Raw genomic sequence first — 14,973 nt, 5'->3', positions numbered from 1 at the left:
ACAGACAGACAGGATAGATAGATAGATAGATAGACAGACAGGATAGATAGACAGACAGGATAGATAGATAGACAGACAGGATAGATAGATAGATAGACAGACAGACAGACAGAAAGACAGATAGATAGACAGACAGACAGACAGATAGATAGACAGACAGGATAGATAGATAGACAGACAGACAGAAAGATAGACAGACAGACAGACAGACAGACAGATAGATAGATAGATAGACAGACAGACAGACAGACAGATAGATAGATAGACAGACAGACAGACAGAATAGATAGATAGATAGATAGACAGACAGATAGATAGACAGACAGACAGACAGACAGATAGATAGATAGATAGATAATGTTTAATTATGTTTCGTAAACAGCTGTGTTTGTCTCATTCAGAACAGTTCTGCTCTGGTCCGCCCTTCTGCCTTCAAACCCGTCGTGCCCAAGAGTTTTCACTCCATGCAGAATCTAGTCGGTCAGTCAGGAGGAGGCGGACGCTCAGCTGGAAGCGGCGGCGGATCCGACGCCCCACAGTCACTCTGCGAGCAGGACAGTCCGGACCGGGACCCTTCAGGTGGAAACGATGGTCAGGGCGGCATGTCTGACTCCGGAAGGAACTCCTTGACCAGCCTCCCCACATACGCGGGGCCCAGTATGAGCTACGGCCCTCCTCAAGCTCTCGGTCCCCTCAGTGCCTCAACCAGCCACATCAACAGACTGAGCAGCACAGCGGCGCCGCTGGAGAAAGCCGACAAGCCCAACTATCAGAACGGCCTGAGCGTATCTGACAGCGGACAGTCCTCCTCCGGGAAGAGCTGCTTATCATATCACAGACTCTGTCATCTGACGGACACGAGTGCCACCGTCCAGCCGTCGCCCTCCACCGATGACATCATTCAGGACCTGGAGGATCGGCTCTGGGAGAAGGAGCAGGAGGTGAGGATCACATTCACAATCACGTCCCGCCATTACACAAAAAAGATCTGTTCCGTTACAATTGTGTACATGAAATATGAAATTCCAGCAAAATAAAGTGAGTTTGTGCTTAAAACAAGAATTAACTGTTCATGCCGTCACGATGCTCTTTCTGCAGGTGATTCACATGCGGCGTAACCTGGACCAGAGCGAGGCTGCCATCGTGCAGGTGTTCGAGGAGAAGCAGCGTGTGTGGGAGCGGGAGATGGAGGAGTTGAGGCAGAACTACGCCGGCCGGCTGCAGCAGGTGACCCATCGGGCCCAGCGCACGCAACAGGCCCTGCAGGCACACATCGGCCGGCTGCAGCAGGACAAGGGCCGCCTGCAGGAGGAGATCAGCGCCCTGCTCGCCCAGAGAGAGGAGCTGGAGAGAAAGTGCCTGGATTACCGCAAGGAGCAGGCGGATATTCTGCCCCGGCTGGAGGAGACCAAGTGGGAGGTGAGAGGAGCAGCAGATCATGAGTTAAACAATCAAAATACAACATTTATTAAAGAAATATGTAATATTTGTTAGTAATCGATCACCAATGTTCTAAATAACTAATTAAATTATACACCAATCAGGCATGACATTATGAGCACTGACATGTGAAGTGAATAACACTGATTATCTCTTCATCACGGCACCTGTTAGTGGTGGATATATTAGGCAGCAAGTGAACATTTTGTCCTCAAAGTTGATGTGTTAGAAGCAGGAAAAATGGGCAAGCGTAAGGATTTGAGCGAGTTTGACACGGACCAAATTGTGATGGCTAGACGACTGGGTCAGAACATCTCCAAAACTGCAGCTCTTGTGGGGTCTTCCCGGTCTGCAGTGGTCAGTATCTATCAAAAGTGATCCAAGCTCATCTGTTGGTCCGATCCAACAGACGAGCTCCTGTAGCTCAAACTGCTCCAGAAGTTAATGCTGGTTCTGATAGAAAGGTGTCAGAATGCCTCAGTTTGTTGCGTATGGAGCTGCATAGCTGCAGACCAGTCAGGGAGCCCATGCTGACCCCTGTCCACCGCCGAAAGAGCCAACAGTGGACACGTGAGCATCCGAACTGGACCACGGAGCAATGGAAGAAGGTGGCCTGGTCTGATGAATCACGTTTTCTTTTACATCTCATGGATGGCCGGGTACGTGTGCGTCTGTTACCTGGGGAACACATGGCAACAGGATGCACTATGGGAAGAAGGCAAGCTGGTGGAGGCAGTGTGATGCTTTGAACAATGTTCTGCTGGGAAACCTTGAGTCCTGCCATCCATGTGGATGTTACTTTGACACGTACCACCTACCTAAGCATTGTTGCAGACCATGTCCAGCCTTTCATGGAAACGGTATTCCCTGGTGGCTGTGGCCTCTTTCAGCAGGATAATGCTCCTGCCACAAAGCACAAATGGTTCAGGAATGGTTTGAGGAGCACAACAACGAGTTTGAGGTGTTGACTTGGCCTCCAAATTCCCCAGATCTCAATCCAATCGAACATCTGTGGGATGTGCTGAACAAACAAGTCCGATCCATGGAGGCTCCACCTCGCAATTTACAGGACGGCACTTACCAGATACCACAGCACACCTTCAGGGGTCTAGAGGAGTCCATGCCTCGACGGGTCAGGGCTGTTTTGGCAGCAAAAGGGGGACCAACACAAAATGAGGAAGGTGCTCATAATGTTGTGCCTGATCTGTGTATATTCACATAGAAAACAGCTGTTTTACATTGGAATAATATTTCACAATTTTACTGTATTTTTGATCAAATAAATGCAACCTTAGTGAGCAGAAGAGACTTCTTTCAAAACATTAAAAAAACTTAATTATTCCAAATTTTTTGTACATTTTTCATTTCAAGTTTCAGAGGGGTTCACAGACAGTGACTTGTGTTTGTTTTGCGTTGAGCAGCTGTGCCAGAAGGCGGGCGAGATCTCTCTGCTGAAGCAGCAGCTGCGGGAGAGTCAGAACGAGGTGACGCAGCGGGCCGGAGAGATGGTGGCCCTCAGGGGTCAGCTGAAGGAGCTCAATGCCCAGCTGAAGGAGCGCGAGGAGACCATGATCGGCCTGAAGGACTCGTACGCCAACAAGAGCCGAGAGCTGGAGAGATGTGAAGGAGAACTGAAGAGGACGCTGACAGAGGTACACACATACTCATATCCAGTGTTTGTTATGTTTTAAATGACTCCACACATGCTGTAAGCGGTGGTTTGTGTCTCTGCAGGTGTCGATGTTGCGTGACAAGCTGGTGGTGTTCGAGGCTGAGGTTCTGGGTCTCAAACGGGCTCTGAGCGAGCTGAGCTGCAGGAACGATCGCGCCGCGGCTCTGAGCGCCATCAGCGGCAGCAGCAGTTTACCGTGGGCTGGACTGCACTCGCCCCGCACACCCGAACCCCTGACCGCGCTCACGCCGCTCAGCGCCACCGTCGACACCTTCCTCAGCCTGCAGAGCGACGAGGCCAAAGCGCAGCGGCAGGAGGCAGGAGAGCTGCGGCGTCAGCTGGAGCGTCTGCAGGGCGAGTTGCACCTGGAGCGGCAGCAGCGCGAGCGGCAGGCGCTCACCTTCGCTCAGGAGCGCCACACCTGGCAGGATGAGAAAGAGCGTGTGCTGAAGTACCAGGCACAGCTGCAGCTCAGCTACGTGGAGACGCTGCAGAGGAACCAGGCACTGGAGGAGCGGGTCGGGCAGCTCGGAGCCAAACTGGTCACGACGCCCGGATCCCCGCCGCCCATCAGCCTCTCGATTCCCGTCCCGGTGACCGTCACTCTGTCCCCGGCCACGGACGATCCCAAACCGCCCGCCCTGCATCAGCTGGCACCACCGTGGCCGGGACCTTCTCGCTTGGAGCGGATCGAGTCCACAGAGATTTAGACATGAACTTTTGTAAGAGACAATCGACGTCTGCGCAACAGAGACCCGAAGAGGGCTGAGATGAGAGAACGACAAATGCACACGTTTCTCCAGCTTTTATTGACCTTTTGACATCTGCTCATCAGCGATATGAAAGGGGTTCTACACTACCAGTCAGAAGTTTGGAATAATTACGATACTTTAATGTGTTTGAAAGTCTAATATTTGATCACAAATGCAGTAAAAATTATGAAATATTTTTGTAATGTAAAACAGATGTTTTCTATGTGAATATATAGTAAAGTGTAATTTATTCCTGTGATGCAAAGCTGAATTTTCAGCATCATTACTCCAGTCTTTAGTGTCACATGATCCTTCAGAAATCATATCAACTGTTTTCATGTTTCTTGAGCATCAAATCATCATATTAGAATGATTTCTGAAGGATCATGTGACACTGAAGACTGGAGTAATGATGCTGAAAATTCAGCTTTGATCACTGGATATAAATTACACTTTACTATATATTCACATAGAAAACAGATGTTTTACATTGTAATAATATGTCACATTGTTTCATATATTTGTCATATTTTTCCTTTTTTTTAAAATATTTTTCATCAAATAAATGCAGATAAGTAAGAAGTAACTTTCCGATATCTTAAAGGTCCAGTGTGTAATATTCATGAGGATCTATTGACAGAAATGCAATATAATATACATAACTATGTTTTCAGTGGTGTATAAAGATCTTACATAATGAACTGTTATGTTTTACTTTAGAATGAGACATTTCTATCTACATACACGGCGGGTCCCCTTACATCGAAGTCGCCGTTTTGCGCTGCCATGTTTCTACAGTAGCCCTAAACGGACAAACTGCTCTACAGAGCGCGTTTGCTTGACTGGCTACTCTCTGCCATCTCAAGGCAGGTACACACCAAGCCGACGGTCGGCTGTCAGGCAGTTTTCCTTCGTCGACCGACTAAGTTTTCTCAGTGTGTTCCGCACCGTCGGCTGAAGTTGGTCCTCGTCGGCTTTTTTTCGGCCGATTCGAAATGTTGAATCGGCGTTGGAGCTCGTCGGGCCATCTGATCATTCTGATTGGCTGTTCAGCTACTGCCGCCTGCTGGTTCGGAAAGGCATTTCATCTCACGCAGGCGCAGAACTGACGTGCTACTTGGTCGTCGGCTGTTTAGCGTCGGTTTGGTGTGTCAGGGCAACTTTGGACACAGACGCTGCCGATGTGAGCCAATCCCGCAGTCTGCTTTCGTCACCACTAGTTTGTCGGCATCGGCTTGGTGTGTTCTGGCCTTCAGACAACATTTTTGTCCTGTGTTGGCCACCGTAGCTTCTCCATGTGCTTCAAAAGGGAGGGGTGAGCGGTGGACTGAGCCAATTCGCAACCTCACCGCTAGATGCCTCTAAAATTTACACACTGCACCTTTAATTACTCCAAACTTCTGACCGGTGGTGTGTGTGACAGAGGGATGTGTTCAGTATTTAAAGGAATCTGGAAGCTTCAGTGATGGTTTGGTGTTTCAGGGATGTTGGGGAGCAACAGTTCCCATCACTGCTACTGCCTGTAGTGACTCAACGTGAACACCAGGGGTCATTAGACGACAAACCGAGGGCTCCTATCTGCAGATAGAATTACTTGAAAAAAAGAAAAGTTGTTTTTGTCTCAGATTTTTTTTTTTTTCATTCGGTGCAAAATAAAAGCCAACCGAACTTGCTTTTACTTATTCTACATTGGTGTTTCTGGAAGGTTCTCTGAGAGTTGCTGCTATGTTCTGATGTGACGTCGCGGTGTCGTGGGTAGACAGGCAGGCTGTGAATATGATGGTTATTTATGTGAAATCGTTATTTCCAGTATACCAACATATTGAGTGTGAATATTTTGAAAAGATGAAAATTACTGTTATTTCATTGTTCTGATTATTGTGAATTAATAAAGCCGATATTTCAGCTTTGTTTTTCTGTAACATGTAACCTGCTGGGAAAAAAACCTGTTAAACCAGTCTATGCTGGTTGACTGGTCCCAACTGGTGTTCAGCTGGGTTAAACTGGTTTAAGATGATGTTCAGCTGGTTTTAGCTGGTCTCCCAGCCTGACCAGGTAAAGCAGTGCAAACCCCTCTAAAACCAGCTTGCCAGACTAGTTTAGGCTGGTTTTAACTTGTTTTTTTCCAGCAGGGAATACTTTTCACCTATGAAATGGTTCAAATGCATCAACAATTTCCAAAACCACATTCCTTTTGATGTAGTTCTGATGTAATTATTTGATTTGATGATGTAATTAATTGATTTAGAGAACAAATGCTATGTTTTTATACTTCTATTGTTTGTATTTATGTTACTGTAATGACTTGGGTAAAAGCATAATCAATCAAAAACACATTAAACGATAAAGACACATCAATAAAATAAGTCAAATAAGTGTATTATTGTGTACTTCAAAGAATACCACAGCCTAGTTTATATTTTTTCTGGAACAAAAACAATAATATAGCTACAGTCATAACCCAGATTAAATAAATATGAAATAGATCATAAAACAAGTAAAGTAAGTATATAATATTACAATAATCTCTCATGGTGTTTCTCGCGTGGCCTCTAGCGGGCGCTGTGACGAAACGCATATTGCAGTGAACAGGCAAATCTGGAGGAAGATTATATTCGATGCCTCGTTCATTTCTGTGATTTAGTCTCTCATTAATGAGTTAAACGACGTTTCGTGAATCCGTCAGATCCGTGATGTGCGCGTCCGCGTTATTAGAAGCGCGCGGTCTCGCGTCGTGACTGTTTTCGTTTACCTTTAAATGGAAAACGTTTGGACGAGACCGTGATTGGACCGTCTAGCTGTCAATCACTCACAGCGGGGCGGAACCTTCTGTTACAGACTGGAAAAATCAGCAGTGGAGCAACATTCGTCGAGTTGAAAGAAACAGCTGAGATTACAGCAGAAATGGACATTAAAGCAGAATTATGTTTGTTCCGTGAAGCTCGTTATGCCGCGATGATCGCGTGTGTTTGATGAGGAGGATCGCGCTCGATGTTACAGGAAGCGGGGGAGGAAGAGCCGCAGCGACTCTATTTTTATCTTTTTGTATTATTTGGACTCGACATGAGCTAAAGTACCGTCACGGTCTGTGTGTCTGACAACACCGAACAAACGGGCCGTTAACGGACACGATCGAGGCGGAGATCAGCGCGAGCGGTAAGAGCTGCGGCCTCCGGAGCCTCAGAAACCGAAACACGAGCACTATTCACGGGTCTGAGAGAAAACAAGTACACATCTAGTTCGATAAATCCTGTTGTTTGCTGTCAGACACCCCGAACAGTGAATATGACAGAAACTCTGATCATAATGATAATATGGGAATAGCTGATGGTGATTGGTCAGGTTTTGCTGTATATAGTGACACTAAACTGTATAATCGATCGTCATTATATAGTAAGTGTTTATATACGTACACTGTAAAAGGAATTGTTGGTTTAACTTGAAAAAGTAAGTTGCCTTTAAATTTTGAGTTAATTTAAATTAAAATTTGAGTTAATGAAGGCGATTGGTTTAATCAACAGAAATTAAGATATTGTGCTATCTGAACCACATTAATTATTAAGTTGTGATAAAATATATATATTTTTTTTACAGTGTAGATATGTCAGTGTCACGTGATTAAAAACATTTACACTTCAACCTTCATGTGATTTATTTGTCAATATTTATTACTATAGCTCTTTATACAGTAATAAAATATCAGAAGTAACATTAAAAAATGTTGGGTTGAAAATGGACAAACCCAGCGGTTGGGTTAAATGTTTGGGTTAAAAAATGTAGTTTTATTTATCTCAACTATTGTTTAAAAATTACTGTATTGCTCGCTTAAAATGATCCCAAAGTATGTTGGAAATTAACATTTCTTAAGTTTCATGAATAATAATTAAACATACTTTTATTAAATTGCTTATTATTAAATGTTCACTTTTTGATTATTATTGTTGCCTCTAGTAATTATGTGTCTGATTTTACACTGTAAAAAGGAATTGTTGACCCAGCAAACATTTAACCCAACCGCTGGGTTCGTCCATTTTCAACCCAACATATTTTTTAATGTTACTTATGATATTTTCATGTTTATTACTGTACAAAGCGTTATAGTAATAAATCTTGACAAATAAATCACATGAAATATCGGTAAATGTTTTTAATCACGTGACACTGACATATCTACACTGTAGAAAAAATATTTTACCAAATGTTAACTTTTGTCAAATCAACTTAAATAATTAATGTGGTTCAGATAAGACAATATCTTGAGTTTCTGTTGATTAAACCAATTGCTAATTGTATTAGCTCAAATTTTTAATTTCAATGAACTCAAAATTAAGCCTATTGTTTAAAAATTACTGTATTGCTTGTTTAAAATGATCCCAAAGTATGTTGGAAATTAACATTTCATGAATAATAATTAAACATACTTTTATTAAATTGCTTATTAATAAATGTTTACATTTTGATTATTATTGTTGCCTCTAGTAATTATGCGTCTGATTTTTAATTTCCAACTTATTTTGGGTCCATTTTAAGCCAGACATATAGTAACTTTTAAACAATAGTTGAGTTAAATAAAACTACCCAGCAAGCATTTAACCCAACCGCTGGGTTTGTCCATTTTCAACCCAACATAATTGACGAATTTTGCAACATTGACACTATTCTTGATGTGATTAATGATTGCAGCAGAATTTGAATTTGTCTATTTGAAAGCTGACATGTTGATTCAGTTCAGTTCAATAACTGTGTAAACTTCATCAAGTATGAACTGATTTCAGTTCAGCTATAAAGCAAAATGTTCACAACAACAATGCAAACTTGTGTGGAAACCGTAAAGCATTAAGATGTCTGATTTTGTGTTGTTTTCATCTGCAGGACGGAGCCGCAGGGAAACCCTGTGCCATGGATTTAAAAACGGCTGTTTTCAACGCCGCCAGAGACGGCAAGCTGAGGCTCCTCCAGAAACTCTTGGAGAACAAGAGCGATCACGACGTCATGAAGCTCATGGCGGAGAAGACCAACGGAGCCACGCCGTTACTCATGGCGGCCCGTTACGGGCACCTGGAGCTGGTGGAGTTCCTGATCGAGTGCTGCTGCGCTCCCGTGGAGATCGGCGGCTCGGTGAACTTCGACGGCGAGGTCATCGAGGGAGCGCCGCCGCTGTGGGCCGCGTCGGCCGCGGGACATTTGAAAGTCGTCCAGTCTTTGCTGGGACACGGTGCCTCTGTCAACAACACGACTCTCACGAACTCCACCCCGCTCAGGGCCGCGTGCTTCGACGGACATTTGGATATTGTCAAATACCTGGTGGAGCACAAGGCCGATCTGGAAGTGGCCAACAGACACGGACACACGTGCCTGATGATCTCCTGCTATAAAGGCCACCGGGAGATCGCGCAGTACCTGCTGGAGAAAGGAGCCGACGTCAACAGGAAGAGCGTCAAAGGTATCATATCAGTGCCAATAGAGGATATTTACAGTAGCTCCGCCCACCAGTGACTGATTGGGCCAGAGAAAATTACAAAAGAAACCTGTCTGATAACCGGATGAGGGCGTTAGCTTCAATATCTGCCTGAATGATACATTTAGTGTCCAAACTCTTTTCTTTTTTTTTCTGTTTTTTTCAGATGGTTATTTTTGTAATAATTTGTTACTCATTGTCATGGATCACAAGATGTTACAGACCAAAACAATATAATATTTTCTGTAAGAAGTGTCTAATATAGCTGAAAATCATGATTTCTTGTTGTCCGAATTAGTCAGTGTCAATTCTGTTACTGTCAAACTCTGTTATCAAGCTAGAGTAACAGTGTTGACCGTGTGTAACAGAACTGACAGTGAACAGAGAAACACACACTCTCTCACACACACACTCTCTCACATACATGATTGTCAACACTGTTACTCTATCGTGGTAACAGAATTGACACTGATTAATTCAGGCTAGAGCTGTCAAAAGTACCGACTTCGGTACCAAGTCAGAACAGAAATTTTAAAAATGACTCTTTGAGCGCTGTTGAGCGGATTCATAAACGCCTCTGATTGGTCAGCGCACTCATCATATGTGTCTGTGATTGGCTACAATGATCAATGCTTCATAAACGTTGTAAATAGTCATCAGTAGCCGTATTTCCATTATACGCAAAACTTCTGTGATATTTTCTAAATATCGATAAAAAAACGATTGTGAAATGCTGGCATTTACATTAACCGATGTTATGCGACTAAAACGCCCCCCCCCCCCCCGCGCGATAAGTCATTCCAAAAGTCATGGAACGGATGTTGGTAGGTTTACGTATATCCCAGTCACTGCTCTAGCCATTATTCTTAATCAAAGGAGCGTGTTGATCATTATAGCCAATCACAGACATATCTGATGAGCGTGTGAACACAGTGGCCAATCAGAGGTGTTTACGAAATCGCTCAACTGCACTCAAAGCGTCACATTTCAAAATTTCAGTACCGAATTCAGTACTTTTGAAAGCACTAGTCGGTAGTCGGTGTCAATTCTGTTACCGTCAAACTCTGTTATCACGGTAGGGTAACAGTGTTGACAATCGTGTGTGTGTGTGTGTGTGTGTGTGTGTGTGTGAGAGTGTGTGTTTCTCTGTTCACTGTCAGTTCTGTTACACACGGTCAACACTGTTACGCTCAGAGTTTGACAGTAACAGAATTGACACTGACTAATTCGGACAACAAGAAATCACGATTTTCAGCTATATAAGACACTTTTTAAACAAAATATTATATTGTTTAGGCCTGTAACATCTTGTGATTCATGATAATGAGTAACAAATTATTAAAATAATTAAAAAATACGATCATTTGAAGAAAGCAGAAAAAATAATGACTTTGGACACCAAATGTACCTGCCATTACAGAATCACTCGCCTAATTCAAATCCACCTTTTTCCAAACTCATTCTTTTCCCTATCAATTATCAGCACGGAGAGGAAATAGAGAGGTGAGAAAATAAATCGAAAAATGGAAATAAAGTGCCTAAAGGTTATTTAATAGTGGGAATAAAATGTAGGGTTAGGGCTTTAGGAACAGGTACAAGTAATGTCCTAATGATATATTGATATATTGTGTCACAAAATATTCCAATACAAAAAAGAAACGGTATGTATCGTGGATAGTTCACCCAAAATGAAAACTGCTATGTGAGAAAAAAAAATTCAAGTTTACAGAGTTTTAGTGTCAGTACTACATTAATCTACTTTATATAATGTATAATAATGCAGCGGGGGAATATTTGTGGGTCCTGATAATGTCAAATGTCTTGTGTTAGCAGTAAAAGTGGCCTGCATTATTTTAAATATATGTAGTCAAGGATAAAGTGCATGCATATTTGTATTTTTCTCTATTTTCAGTGTTTGAATCATGAATATTTTTATTGTGGTGTCACCATTGTCCTGTTCATTGGGTTACCAGCACCAAGTGCAAGCTTATTCACTTCCACCCCCAATATAATACCAACTTTTGTCTTGTTAAAGGGTTAGTTCAGACAAACATGAAATTTCTGTCATTAATTACTCTCCCTCACACCCGTAAGACCTTCGTTCATGTGCAAAACACAAATTAAGATATTTTTGTTGAAATCTGAGAGGTTTATTATGACTCAATATCTATAATCAACACTTTCAAGATCCAGAAAGGTACTAAAGACATCGTTAAAACAGTCATGTGACTGCAGTGGTTCAACCTTAATGTTATGAAGAGACGAGAATACTTTTTGTGCGCAAAAACAAAACAAAAATAACCACTTTATTCAACAATCTCTTTTGTGTCATTCTCATACGTTGTTTACGTCCAGCGCTTCCAGGTTCATCGTCAGAACGGCGACTCATTATTGGCCGGCTCCTGCGTCAACTGATCACATGATCAGCTTCGGCCAATACTGAGCCGGCATTCGGACGTAAACACGGAAGCTTCACTGTGTTACTGTGTCACCTGCGTGAGATAATGACAGAAGAGAAGAGATTGTTGAATAAAGTGGTTATTTTTGTTTTGTTTTTGCGCACAAAAAGTATTCTCGTCTCTTCATAACTGCCACTGCAGTCACATGACTGTTTTAACGATGTCTTTAGTACCTTGAAAGTGTTGATTATAGATATCGAGTCATAATAAACATCTCGGATTTCATCAACGATATCTTAATTTGTGTTCTGAAGATGAACGAAGGTCTGACGGGTGTGGAACGACATGACAGAAAGTTCATTTTTGTCTGAACTAACCCTCTAAATCTTTGTGCATCTCTGGCGGTTTTGGGCCGTTGGCCTTCCGTTTCTCATCCAGCGTTTGTTGTGTTTCACTGTCGTATTGATCAGCGGATCCCTGACGTCTTCGGCTCTCTGTGCTTTTTGTCCTTCAGGTAACACGGCTTTACACGACTGCGCTGAATCCGGGAGCTTGGAGATCATGAGGATGCTCCTGAAGTACGGCGCCACCATGGAGAAGGACGGTTACGGAATGACCCCGCTGCTCTCGGCCAGCGTGACGGGCCACACCAACATCGTGGACTTCCTGACGCAGCACCCGCAAACGGGCCGGACAGAGCGCATCAACGCTCTGGAGCTGCTGGGCGCCACGTTCGTGGACAAAAAGAGGGATCTGCTGGGAGCGCTGAAGTACTGGAAGAGAGCCATGGACCTGCGGCACGGCGACTCCAACCACGTGCTCTCCAAGGAAGAGCCCAAGCAGCTGGTGATGGCGTACGACTACACCAAGGAGGTGAACACGGCGGAGGAGCTGGACAGCCTGATCGCCGACCCCGACGACATGCGCATGCAGGCGCTGCTCATCCGCGAGCGCATCCTCGGCCCGTCGCACCCCGACACGTCCTACTACATCCGCTACCGAGGAGCCGTCTACGCCGACTCGGGGAACTTCGAGAGGTGCATCAAGCTGTGGAAGTACGCGCTGGACATGCAGCAGAGCAACCTGGAGCCGCTCAGCCCCATGACCGCCAGCAGCCTGCTGTCCTTCGCCGAGCTCTTCTCCTTCATGCTGCAGGACCGCGCCAAAGGCCTGCTGGGGACCTCCGTGTCCTTCGACGAGCTCATGGAGATCCTCGGCAAAAGCGTGCTGGAGATCGAGCGCGCCGTCAAGCGGCCCGGCCCGGACCCGGCCCAGCTCAGCAAGGTGTTGTCCATCATCCTGCACCTCATCTGCCTGCTGGAGAAGGTGCCGTGCACGGTGGAGCAGGACCACTTCAAGAAGGAGACCATCTACAAGTTCCTCAAGCTGCAGGCGTGCGGGAAGAACGGCTTCAGCCCGCTGCACCTGGCCGTGGACCGGAACACCACCTGCGTGGGCCGCTACCCCGTCTGCAAGTTCCCGTCCTTCCAGGTGGCGTCCATCCTGCTGGAGTGCGGCGCGGACGTCAACTGCCGGGACGAGGACGACAACAGCCCGCTGCACGTGGCGGCGTCCAACAACCACCCGGACATCATGAACCTGCTGATCTCCTGCGGCACGCACTTCGACAGCACCAACTCCTTCAAGCAGACGGCGTGCGACCTGCTGGATGAGAAGGAGATGGCCAAGAACCTGATCCAGCCCATCAACCACACCACGCTGCAGTGTCTGGCGGCGCGCGCCATCGTCAAGCACGGCCTGACGTACCGCGGCAACATCCCCGAGCGGCTGGAGGCCTTCGTGCTGCTGCACAGATAGTGACGCTCCGGCTCGGGATCATCGGCATGCAGCTCCTCCTACCATCTTTGCTGGGATTTCTTCTGTGTTTCTTGCCGCTTGTCGACGGGTTTGCTTTCTCTTACTATCTCTATGCAAAGACGGTAGGACCCGCCGGTTCACTGGAACGCTGTCATCGCTCCCCTCCAGCGTAAACGAACATTATGATGAAGATGATGATGATGTGCTTAATGTTTGCAGATACCATAAGTGCTTTTACTCCTCTATGCACAGGCTGTAATATCGGGACTGTTCTGTGTTACTGGATTGTGCCACGTGTTCATGTGAATGCCTCTTTTTTTGTTACTGTACATTTCCTCAGCATCTCCTCATCTGGATCATGTTTGGCACGAGGTTTTAAATCTGTGATCTCTGAACCCGGACGAGCTGTAAAAACCAAACCATTGGCCCAATAGTCATTGCACAGCATGAGCTGAAGTGTAACGGTTTAGAAATATTGCACCGACATTAGCTTGAAGTCGAATTTATTTTGTGATGATGATGATGATGATGATGATGAATCTTCAGCTCTGTGTAGTTTAAGTTCAACTTTACATGTGTGCGGTTTGAACTCAAGGGCTTCTGATTCTTTTACAGGCACGATACACTAGTAAATGAAACAAATGTACAGTCAAAGGGACTTGCACTTTATTGCAGTGAAATTTGATATTCATATTACAATAGCATAAAGCTTGTTGATGTCCTTAGAGCATAATTGATAATAAATCTCTGTTGCACTCGAGCGTTTGTCCCTGTTTTTCAGTGATTCAGTCATGTGACCAGGCTTTCCTCAGAGCAGAAGTGACGTTCTGTCATGTGATGATGATTCAGACCTCTTCAGACCGAAATATCAGCAGCGTAACATCACATAAAAACTGAGTCAGGTGCGCTTCAGAGATAATTTAGCAAATATTTTTGTTCTTTGTAATAATAAAAGGCACTTGCTATTTTGCCACCGTGTGATTGAGTGAATGACGTGATGCAGGAATTCCCCTGGTTCTGCTCGTTCTCTCTGACGGGTGATTGGCTGTTTTCGGTTTTTCACTCCTTCATTTCCTTGTTGCACTCTTGCTTTCTCAACACTTTCCTTCAGTCTCGTTTGAAATGTCCTTAAAGTCAGAATGAAATTTTTTGAATGTCACTTCTCACAAGCTGATGGATAATCCCTTTATTTATTTTCTTGTTCGATGCCGTTTGGAAATGCGTGGGTATATTTACCGTGTTTCATCATGTGACACTAACTCTAACACACAAACAGATGCCAGAAGCAGTTAGATGTCAGTCAGATATTGTGTTTTTTCTGCATGTTTGTCTTTAAAACAGCAGTTTTACTCCTCCTAACCCTGATTTCTCTGCTCAGTCAAATGTACGTCTTCTAACATCTTAATATCTGATGCTTCAGGCTCACATGAATGA

General features: G+C 44.6%; 2 protein-coding genes across 2 annotated transcripts in view; both read left to right on the top strand.

Annotated features, from left to right (window-relative positions):
- Positions 1 to 4,074, top strand: part of lzts3b (leucine zipper, putative tumor suppressor family member 3b) — an 8,782-nt gene extending 4,708 nt beyond the window's left edge. The window contains exons 3-6 of the mRNA XM_048211359.1: positions 402 to 941; positions 1,099 to 1,419; positions 2,862 to 3,092; positions 3,175 to 4,074. Coding sequence (XP_048067316.1) covers positions 402 to 941; positions 1,099 to 1,419; positions 2,862 to 3,092; positions 3,175 to 3,822 — 1,740 coding nt within the window. The 3' untranslated portion in view covers positions 3,823 to 4,074. The remainder of the gene's footprint in view (positions 1 to 401; positions 942 to 1,098; positions 1,420 to 2,861; positions 3,093 to 3,174) is intronic.
- A 2,365-nt stretch (positions 4,075 to 6,439) lies between these two features.
- On the top strand, positions 6,440 to 14,299 carry fem1c (fem-1 homolog c). Its single transcript, XM_048209456.1, has 3 exons — positions 6,440 to 7,020; positions 8,737 to 9,307; positions 12,236 to 14,299. Exons 2-3 carry the CDS (start codon positions 8,764 to 8,766, stop codon positions 13,537 to 13,539), a joined length of 1,848 nt encoding a protein of 615 aa, XP_048065413.1. The 5' UTR covers positions 6,440 to 7,020; positions 8,737 to 8,763; the 3' UTR covers positions 13,540 to 14,299.
- The last annotated feature ends 674 nt before the right edge of the window (positions 14,300 to 14,973 follow it).

The sequence above is a fragment of the Megalobrama amblycephala genome, linkage group LG12, assembly GCF_018812025.1.
Source record: "Megalobrama amblycephala isolate DHTTF-2021 linkage group LG12, ASM1881202v1, whole genome shotgun sequence".
In the NCBI taxonomy this organism is placed as follows: Eukaryota; Metazoa; Chordata; class Actinopteri; order Cypriniformes; family Xenocyprididae; genus Megalobrama; species Megalobrama amblycephala.
This window is presented reverse-complemented; position numbering and strand designations above follow the sequence as displayed.

Excerpts from the sequence above, each read along its gene's own strand:
- fem1c (XM_048209456.1), top strand. The coding sequence starts at position 8,764 with ATGGATTTAAAAACGGCTGTTTTCAACGCCGCCAGAGACGGCAAGCTG. Across the intron at positions 9,308-12,235 it reads CAACAGGAAGAGCGTCAAAG|GTAACACGGCTTTACACGAC; the intron begins GTATCATATCAG and ends TTTGTCCTTCAG.